A 10804-nucleotide genomic window follows, 5' to 3' on the forward strand; every position below is an offset into this window, starting at 1 on the left:
ATTGGACTTGATTAGGAAAGCCACACACCTATATAAGACCTTACAGCTCAAAGTGCATGTAAGAGCAAATGAGAATCATGAGGTCAAAAAACTGCCTGCAGAGCTCAGACAGAATTGTGGCAATGCACAGATCTGGCCAAGGTTACAAAAAAATTCTGCTGCACTTAAGGTTCCTAAGAGCACAGTGGCCATAAGCCTTAAATGGAAGACATTTGGGATGACCAGAACCCTTCCTAGAGCTGGCCGTCCAGCTAAACTGAGCTATCAGGGGAGAAGAGCCATGGTGAGAGAGGTAAAGAAGAACCCAAAAGATCACTGTGGCTGAGCTCCAGAGATGCAGTCGGTAGATGGGAGAAGGTTGTAGAAAGTCAACCATCACTGCAACCCTCCTCCAGTCGGGGCTTTATGGCAGAGTGGCCCGACGGAAGCCTCTCCTCAGTGCAAGACACAAGAAAGCCCACATGGAGTTTGCTATAAAAAAATAAAAAAAACACCTGAAAATGGTGAGAAATAAGATTCTCTGGTCTGATGAGACCAAGATAGAACTTTTTGGCCTTAATTCTAAGCGGTATGTGTGGAGAAAACCAGGCACTGCTCATCACGTGTCCAACAGTCCCAACATGGTGGTGGCAGCATCATGCTGTGGGGGGTGTTTTTCAGCTGCAGGGACAGGACAACTGGTTGCAATCAAGGGAAAGATGAATGCAGCCAAGTACAGAGATATCCTGGATGAAGACCTTCTCCAGTGTGCTCAGGACTTCAGACTGGGCCGAAGGTTTACCTTCCAACAAGACAATGACCCTAAGCACACAGCTAAAATAACAAAAAAGAGTGGCTTCATAACTCCGTGACTGTTCTTGAATGGCCCAGCCAAGCCCTAAAGAGAGACCTAAAATGGCTGTCCACCAACATTTAACATCCAACCTGACAGAACTGGAGAGGAACTGCAAGGAGGAATGGCAGAGAATCCCCAAATCCAGGTGTGAAACTTGAATCTTTCCCAAAAAGACTCATGGCTATACTAGATCAAAAGGGTGCTTCTACTAAATACTGAGCAAAGGGTCTGAATACTTAGAGACCATGTGATATTTCAGTTGTTAATAAATCTGCAAAAATGTCAACAATTGTGTTTTCCTGTCAATACGGGGTGCTGTCTGTACATCGAGGAAAAAAATTATTTTAGCAAATGGCTGCAATATAACAGAGTAAAAAATTTGAGTCTGAATACTTTCCGTCCCCACTGTACATGTCCAAATGTTCACCAAGAAAAGCTTCCCTATGAAAAGGGGAAACCTGCCTAAAACTTTTTACAAGGAAGCTCAGCTGACCAGTTCTTAAGCCACAAAAGTCTGCATATGTACAGACAAAAGCCAAACTAGAAACCTACTGTATTAAATCTTTTAAGGAGTCAACAGCAAAACACAGCGTTTGAGGAATATCTGTCGTATTTTCAGCCAGATCATCCTCCCGGTTAGGCCTTTCAGGCCTTCTGACCTGATCTTTTATGGACTAGCAGATACCAATTGCCGCAGCAGCTGGCTGAATAGCTGAACTGGCCAAAGAAAATTAAGCTTTTAATAATTACTCCAATTTCTGGTCAAAAGACTTTCAAGCCCTGTGCATTATCTACCAGGCAAGTCAAGCTCTTATTTAAGGAAGAGGCTGCTGCATCTGCAGCTGGCACCCTCCAGTTAAACTTTTTATCAATGGGATATAAAAAAGTTAAAACCTCTTAGTAGGAACTAAAAAACCTGACAGGATGTTCCCAGTGAGCATACACCACCTGTTCCAAAACAGGGTGTAAGGGGAAAGCCTGTGCAGCCTGAAGAGGCCTCAGGGACCCCAAAGAGGACCAGGGGAGCTTTGTAATCTCTGTAAGAAGCAACTTTAAGGCAGAATGAACCGTCTTGGTCACAGAAGCTTTTGATCCAGACTCTTACCGAGAGGCAGACATCAATTTAGATATCTTCTTGTCCAGATTTCTCAGACGCAGACTAAGCCGCCAGGCCCTCCACAGAATCCTGAGCTTTTAGCTCTTCTCAATCCTCAACCCATTCCTGCTCCAAACTAGGAGGCTCCGGGGAGGAGGATCTGCCACGCTTCTCGTCACCTTGTGGGATGGAGACTACCATGCCAACAATCCTGTGCTCTAACCCGGTTAGGGCCGAGGACAGTTCATCCTTGGTAAAAAAGGGTGAAGCAGCAGCATTGACTGTAGGCACAATACCAATTAGGCGCAGCAGCTCAGATTGCCCGGAAGGTCCTTTAGGGGATACAACTAAGGTTCATCAGGAACTACTGACATAGGTGTTCCCTTCCCTGGAGTGTTAGTAAGGCTCTTCATTTTTAGACACTTACAACCCACAAAAAAAGTCCCTGGGTGTAGTATTAACACACCTCAGTAGGGAGACCCTTTTAACCCAAGGTACGTCATATGGCTGCCTCAACTTTCCAGGCTTATATCTGAATGATGCCTGAGGCTACAGACATCAGATATTGGCATTTTCAGCCGGCGATTCCCTGCACCATAATAACGATCATAGCGGCTGTTCCGCCGCTTGATCGTTCTTACGGGTGGCACCCCCCCCCTCCCGCCGCCCTCCGGTGCTTTTACAAACTCACTGTTTCCATCGGTGAGTCGGACACAGGATCCGCCGGCCCCTGGATGGTGATCATAGAGATTTCCGGCGTACCAGATGGTCGCCGGAGTCTCTATGATCGTTCGGAGGCCAGGTGCGATGTTATGCATTCAAATGACGGTGCCGTCTTGGCTGGGAAGCCGTTTTTTTTTTATGTTAGGCTTCCCAGCCTAGAGGTGAGATGTGGGGGTCTTACTGACCCCATATCTCACTTTAAATAGGTCAAATCATGCCATATTCTTATTACAAGGGATGTTTACATTCCTTGTAATAGGAATAAAAGTAATCTAAATGTTTTTGTGTCAAACTAAAAAATAAAAGTAAAACAATTAAAAAATTAATTTAAAGTGCCCCTGTCGCCGTGAGCTTGCACGCAGAAGCGAACGCATACGCAAGTCCAGTCCACATATGAAAACTGTGTTCAAACCACACGTCAGGTATCGCCGCGAACGTTAGAGCGAGAGCAATAATTCTAGCCCTAGACCTCAATTGTAACTCAAAACATATAACCAGTAAAAAAAATTTAAAGGGTCGCCAATGGGGATTTTTAAATACCAAAGTATGGCGCCATTCCACGAGCGTGTGCAATTTTGAAGCGTGACATGTTGGGTATCTATTTACTCGACGTATCTTCATCTTTCACATTATGCAAAAAAACTGGGCTAACTTTACTGGGGTTTTTTTTGTAAAGCATGAAACTTTTTTTTCTGAAAAAACGTGTTCGAAAAATTTCTGCGCAAATACCGTGCGAGATAAAAAGTTCCAACGACCGCCATTGTATTCTCTAGGGTCTTTGCTAAAAAAAAAAAAAAATATATATATATATATATATATATATATATATATATATATATAATGTTAGAGGGTTCAATGTAATTTTCTAGTAAAAAAATTATGAATTTTACATAGGAGAGAAATGTCAGAATTGGCCTGGATGCAAAGTTTTTAATAGGGCTCACAAAGCCCCTATGCAACAATCCTACTAAGCACCTTTAGCCTGCCACGCAACACCTGGTGACCCAGGTAAGGAGAAATGAACCTCTGTAAATGTCTGGTTCCGAGCCTGCTCAGTGTCTCCGTGCTACCTTCTGGAAGCACTGTATGCTTGGCATACACAGCTTAAATAAGCTGGTTGTGCGCCGGAACATTGCATGTGTGCGCACACAGTCCCAGAGAACGGGCGTGGCTGTATTCATGTATGACGCAAATCTTTGTGCCCCCAGAAACAAGCTACAGTGCATGTGCGGCGTGCACCATGCCCGCCAAACACAGCAGTGCTCTTGCGACTGCACTTGTGCCATGGCAAACCAAAGGGAAATGGCACACTGTCATGCACCATTATACAGGTAAAAAACAGCCAGACAAGCAAAAAATACACACTTTGCAAACATCCACAGCTAGCCCAAAACTCCCCCGTATAATTACTGCACACAGGTGTCCAGCCTCTAGCTAGCTTGACTGATTGTTACAGTGGGACACCCCACCATAAGTAAAGGGGTTTCACTTACCTGTCTAGGCGCAGGGCAGCTTAGTAAACTAAGAGCCCAATCTTTCCCCATCATGGAGAGTTCCCGTCACTTGAGGACCTTCAAGGACTGGGTACCCTTTTCATGTTTAGGGTCGACTCCCTTGGACCTGTACAGCACCCTGCAGGAATGGACCTTAGCGCTGTGGTGTCCAGGATTTCACTTCACAGGGCCTAGTGCACAGAGGTTGCATTACTGGCAAAAACCTTGCAGGATCTCAAGTCTTTTTTGCAGGGCTTGGGTACCATTTAAGCATATAGAGCCCGTGTCAAATCTGATCGGCCAATTCCTTAATTCATTTAACAAATTGGTCATTTAGACACCTGGAGCTATAATGGAGTCAGTTTACGGAGAGGGAAATAGCGGCGGCCATTAAATCCCTGCACCCGTCAAAATCGCTGGGCCCGGATGGTCTCTCGGGCCACTATTATCGCAAATATAGCGAGATTCTGACTCCTCATCTCTGCTCTTTCTACAATGAGTTGCGTAGGGGCTGCCCTTTGCCTCCACACGAGAATAGGGCTTACATAAATGTAATTCCCAAGCCAAACAAGGACCACGGTGATTGCACAAATTACCGGCCCATTTCTCTAATCAACGTGGACCTTAAATTAATGACCAAGATAATGGCTACACGTTTGAATGGGTTCCTAGCACACTATATTCAACCGGACCAGTCTGGGTTTGTCCCTACTAGACAATCCCCAGATCAGACCAGACGCGTCATTGATCTCATCTCAGCATTGAATTCAGGTTGGGATGGAGGGGGACAGAGAGGAGCACTACTGGTCTCTCTCGACCTGCATAAAGCATTTGATTCTTTGTCCTGGAATTATTTATTCTTTATTTTGGGTAAATATGGATTCGGACCGAGTTTCTTGGCCACGCTTAAAATGATTTATGACACCCCCACGGCGAATCTAATGATCAAAGGTTACCAGTCACCGAACATCTACATATGCAGGGGGACCCACCAAGGGTGCCCCCTGTCCCCCCTATTGTTTATTTTAGCTTTGGAGCCATTGGCAATTAAAATCCGGGAACATCCAGACATACTGGGTATTAAAAGCGGCGGACGGGAACATAAATGCGCTTTGTTCGCAGACGATATCTTACTGCTCCTCTCCTCCCCAGTCACCTCCTTACCTACTTTGCACGGGGTATTGCAACATTTTACAACATTCTCAGGGTTAAAGGTAAACCACTCCAAATCTCAGGCACTTAACGTATCCCTACAACCACACATAGTCCGAGCATTACAGAGCTCTTTTCCTTTCCAATGGCAAGACAAGGCCTTACCATACTTGGGTATCACACTGACCCCTACTCTTACATCATTGTATAAACATAATTTCCCCCCACTGTTTAAAAGAATCTCTGCAGATCTCAAACGATGGTCAAATAACTCTCCGTCATGGTTTGGCAGGTTGTGTTCAATCAAGATGACAGTTTTACCTAAAGTACTCTACCTATTCAGGTCTCTACCGATCTCTATTGATAGGCGAGAACTCCAGAGGTTCCAGAGTAAGCTGCTGGACTATATATGGGAGCACGGAAGACCCAGGGTGAATAGACAGACGATGTATACACCGAAGGCGAAGGGTGGCCTGGGCATGCCGGATTTGCTTAAATACCACCAGGCGGCACTAATTTCACAATTAATTCGGTTCCATACCTATCGAGACAGACCGCTCTGGATGCTGTTGGAATCCTCTCAATTTCCAGGAAAAGAAATTAGCCACTTAATGTGGTTGAGGGCAAAAGACAGGCCTAAGGTGATGTGCCCGACTTTGTCCCTCTCTCTAAATTTGTGGGATAGGCTAGCTACTACCCACAACTTCAGATCCGGACATGTCCCACTAGCCCCTTTGCTTAATAATCCCATGTTCGCCCGGGTCTCCGCCCCCAAGATTTTTCATGGTGGACCAACAAAGGTTTACTACGTATAGCAGACTTATGTGACCATAGGGGGGCTCTGTCGCGAACATCCCTACATGAAAGGTATCAGCTCCCGAGGTCGGAATTCTACCGCTATACTCAAATAGCGCACTTTTTGGCAACATTAAGTCGCATCTCTGCACTCACTGCATACACCCCGATGGAGACTATTTGTAGGACACACGACAACCTCACGGGCCACATATCTCTGCTATACAATATTTTATTCCCCCCTTCTAAGAAATTGCCTTATATGGAGAAATGGGAAGGGGATATGCATACCACCTTGAAGATGGAAGAGTGGAACAAAATACAAGGTGCATCTAAATCTTTTATTAACACCTCCTTGATTGAAGCAAACTATAAAGGTGCTGATGAGGTGTTATATGGTCCCAGCTTGACTGGCCACCTTCGCCCCTGGGGCGTCCCCGAGGTGCTTTAGGGGCTGTAATGCGGATGGTACCATGTATCATATATGGTGGTCGTGCCCGAAGGTGCGACGGTTTTGGATCCGCACGTACAATTTTATATATTCTTTGAGCCGTGTGAACCTCTGCAAATCGCCCCTGCATGCGCTGCTGGGACGCCCCGTAGAAGGGGCTTCAAAGCCAATGAGCAAGCTTATAGCTTTTATCTTTGTGGCAGCGTGGATCTCCATAGCCAAATCGTGGAGATCACCAATTGTCCCGTTTTACCTACTTAAAACAAAATTGTCCTGGATAATGGTGAATGAACGTTTATCGGCAATACTTGCTGATAGAATGGCTTGGTTTAACAGAGTGTGGGAACCTTGGATTAGAGATCTCGTAACTGGGTAAAGGGGTTTTTCTGGTGTGTGGCTGGGGGGGCGGTCCCCGGGAACTGGAGTGCATCCCCCTTTTTTCCTCTTCTTCTTCCTCTCTCTCTTTCTTTGCTTCTTATTCCTTATTTCTTTACCCTATCTTACTATAGTTACTTTTCTTTTCCTTCTTTGAGTACACCTGAAAACACATGTGCCAGTACCTTTTCTATTATTTCTTTAGGATTTATTATAGCACTGAAGTCAAAAGGGAGGGTTGGATAATAAGGGCTCAGATGTTTGCCTCTTGACCCCTAAATGAAGCAAGATCTAGGACGACTACCTGGAGGGGGTGGGCCAGTAACTATTTGAAGTACCCTCGCAATTCCACACATGTATTGCCAGTTTTTCCTCCTTCTCTCTACTTGAATTGTTTCGTATTGTTTTCTTGTGCTTTGATGCATCTACATTGTCAGATACTGAAATTGTAACTCTTCTTGTTGAAAATTTGAATAAAAAAATATTGGAAAATAGACACCTGGAGCTAAGACAGCTCAAACAACCTTGCCATCCACCTTGCAGACACTGGTAAAAAAAAACTGAAGGGCTTCCTGTCTAAAGACCTTTGGTCTACCAGTGTCCATTCACCTGGAGATGAAATATAACCCAATAGGTAATGAATATTAGCCCAACTGAGTACCATGATGTATGAAAAAGATTTTTTATTTTTTTTTTAAAAAAGCTAAAAAGGAGTTGGTCTACTAGATTGATTAAATATTGCACACACACATTAAGAGAGTCAAAACAATAAAACAGCACACAGTTCTATACTACAAAAATTCTTTAATTTTACTTTATGGAAATACACTAGGCCTTTTTCTTTAAATTTCCATTATAGAAAAAGTTAGTTTAAATATTTATCACAACAGATCTGTTTGCTAGCGCCAGTTGCAGCATTTTTTTTTTTTAATAAGTTGATAGATAATAGTTTTACAAAACACTAGACAAATGACAATTTGTGTAGCAACCTTCCATCAGGACTGAATTTCACACACAAAAGTGAACAAACTTCTAAAAATCAAACACTTAAAATAAAACACTGAAAACTTATATAATGACAATAGACAAATTTACAAAAACAAAAAGAAAAGTTGTAAAACTGTGGCAACAGCACTGTTTCAATTGGGTGACATCTGCCATACGGCACACTAATGTACCATGAACCAACATTAAAAACAAGTAATTTTATAGAATAGATGAAAAAAAAAAAAAGTGTGGCCCACGTGTACAACAAATGTGATATCCAGTGAACAAAATCCTCAAGGAAAAAAAATACCAAGCAAACCACAGTAAACAAAAAAAAAAAAGCACATAAAAACGCAAAATAAAACACAAAAGACATAACAGTTAAAAAAAAATACCCAGGGAATTAATAGAAAAGAACCATTTATATTTAGAGGCCATCTGGATTACCTAGCTATAAAACTATTAAAAGCTCCCTTTAGAGAGTCTGTAGCCAAGGCTTAGTAATTGTAGACTTTAGGTATCCATAGTCCTACACTGATCAGGTGAAAACAATGCCTATGGGTTTTATCAGATTTTTCCTGACAGACAACTGACATCAGTGTAAATTACCAAATTTTTTCTCAGGACGCTGCTACAGCTTCTTGATAATGTTGCCACTAGAACTGTGTTGAGTTTGCAGAACAGCAGCCAAACATATATATTTAGACAAATGGAGCATGCAAGTTTATGATAAGATGAGCATTTTAGGTAAATTATCAAACTGTCTAATTGAGCCAGTGCCTCCGATTGCCCTTTAAAGTCCATGGTAAATGTAAGAAAAGGTTTATACAATGTGTGGCAACAGCAGCAATAGGTTTGAGAGCTTACTGGTTTTCTTAAGGAACAAATTGCACGTGCTCCACTGTTATCCGTAAATGATTGTGTTAGCAACTTCTTCTAGGTCAGAGTATGCTTGTCATAGTTGCTATAAGGGCCATTTAGCTGTGGGCCTCAATAGAGAAGTGAAAAGTTTCAGTTAGTTATTACCAGTAAATCAATTTTCTGAAGATCTAGTGATATGAAGTTCCTCAGAAAACACCCTTTGTTCTGCAATATTCTTGGGTCTGTTCGAGTGATTCAAAACTTCCCACTGAAATTTGCAGGAGAAACCCATAACCAGGCACAAGGTAACAGCATGGGAAGAGATTAAATCTGGCATATTTTTTTTTTTTTCATCACAGATTTAAAAAAAAAAAAAAAAAAAAAATCAGGCACTATATTCTGCTCTTAATGTGATTGGAAGTTTTTTTTCCCCTTCCAAATATCTAAACCCTTATATTTTTGATCAACCGATACCCTGAGAACTATATTTAAATATTTTGAGACTGTCTGTAGAAGTGGGTGTGAGGCAGACTTACACCAATTGCCATCTAGCTCCTATTTCCTAAATCTAAACTGCTTGTCCCAGGTCAATTCCTTGCAGCTACCTTCCTCTCCAATTGATCTGAACTAAATAGATCAAGAATATTAAAGCGGATGAGAAATTTCAGACATGTTACTCAAACAGGAGAATAGACATTAAGATTAATTTTATACTAGGCCTTGGCTTACTTCATATTGTCAAATCATATGAGAAAGTGTAATTTAAAGCACCACTCCTAATAGCTAAAAGTTCTGTAACAAGTTTCACAATCGACCCAAACACCTTTCACATTTTTAGGTTTAAGCAAAGACAAACGCATCATATGCTTACGTATTAAATAAACGTGCAAAATGAACTGACAGATTAACAGGTAATTAAGTTCAAAAGAGGCCAAGAAAAATTTGCTAAGACTGAAGCAGATGGAATCTGAAACAGCTATGCATAGCAACCAGTCAGCTTCTAGCTCTCATTTCAAAGCTTAACTGAACAAGCTGAAGCTAGAAGTGGATTGTTTACTCTGCACAGCTGCTCCAGATTCTGTCTTCTCCGGTTTTAGTCAATTTTCCTCCATTGTTTGTTGCCATCTACAGTAGTCACTTGCAATACTTTAATGACTGTTGTATGAAGGTTTAATCCAGTGGAATTGAAAGCCTGCAACACAGATCTGTAGCTGATAATGGAGGAAGAAGAAATGGATAGGTTTACATTGTTTTTCAAAAAGGACAAATTTACCCAATAAAAAGCAAAGACTCAGCATTGTGTCACTTAAAAAAAAAAAAAAATATACATCACATTGGTTGATTTTACACTCTTTACAGAAATAACAAGACTACTGAAAAAAATGCTCCCAATATGTGCAAACCACTATTCAACATTCTTTCTTACATAGGTGCTCACTAGAAATGAAATTTCATATGAGAACCTAGACCTAGCACAATAACTTCTGCACATCATACAAGATGAGCTGTGCTCCTTGGAAAGCATGCCATCATGAGAGAAGTGTATAGAGTCACAGGGAGGGAGAGTATGATCTGCACTGGGGCATATCAACGTAACAAAGTAAAATATGGCTTTCAAGTTTTCAGTTACAATATGATCATTGCTGCTACCAGGTCTCTGGGACTTCAAAGAGGACAGTGGAGCCATGGTCCGCAAATTCTGTAAGAAAAAAAAAAAAAAAAAAAAAACATTCAAATTAAATATTTCAATACAATTCTATAGTGGGTCTGCCATCCTAAAGTATATCTAAAGTCAAATTTGTATTTTTCATTTTAGATAAGGAACCATAAAACCCCTCCCTTCCTGATGGCACAAAAAATAAAATAAAATAAAACTAGGACACAGAAAAAAAAAAGTAATTAAAGTGAGGAAAATACTCACTGAAATACATGTCCTTATTGGAAGAATCCCCCTATACTCATGATAATTCTATGGATTTTCCCTTTCCAGTTCTGGTGAAAATGGTCACAGGACAAGCCATGAAAATTTCCTAATG

At 41.7% G+C, this 10804-nt stretch overlaps 1 protein-coding gene across 2 annotated transcripts in view; it reads right to left on the reverse strand.

The window, feature by feature from the left end:
- Nucleotides 1-7704: 7704 nt before the first annotated feature.
- Nucleotides 7705-10804, reverse strand: part of PARN (poly(A)-specific ribonuclease) — a 228896-nt gene continuing 225796 nt past the window's right edge. For both annotated transcript variants that reach the window (XM_077448968.1, XM_077448969.1), the window contains one exon: nt 7705-10467. In XM_077448968.1, the coding sequence (XP_077305094.1) occupies nt 10415-10467 (53 nt within the window). In that variant the 3' untranslated portion in view covers nt 7705-10414. The remainder of the gene's footprint in view (nt 10468-10804) is intronic.

Source organism: Lithobates pipiens, unplaced genomic scaffold, assembly GCF_037356315.1.
Source record: "Lithobates pipiens isolate NorthernLeopardFrog02 unplaced genomic scaffold, aLitPip1_a1.2 Scaffold_22, whole genome shotgun sequence".
NCBI classification, from domain to species: Eukaryota; Metazoa; Chordata; class Amphibia; order Anura; family Ranidae; genus Lithobates; species Lithobates pipiens.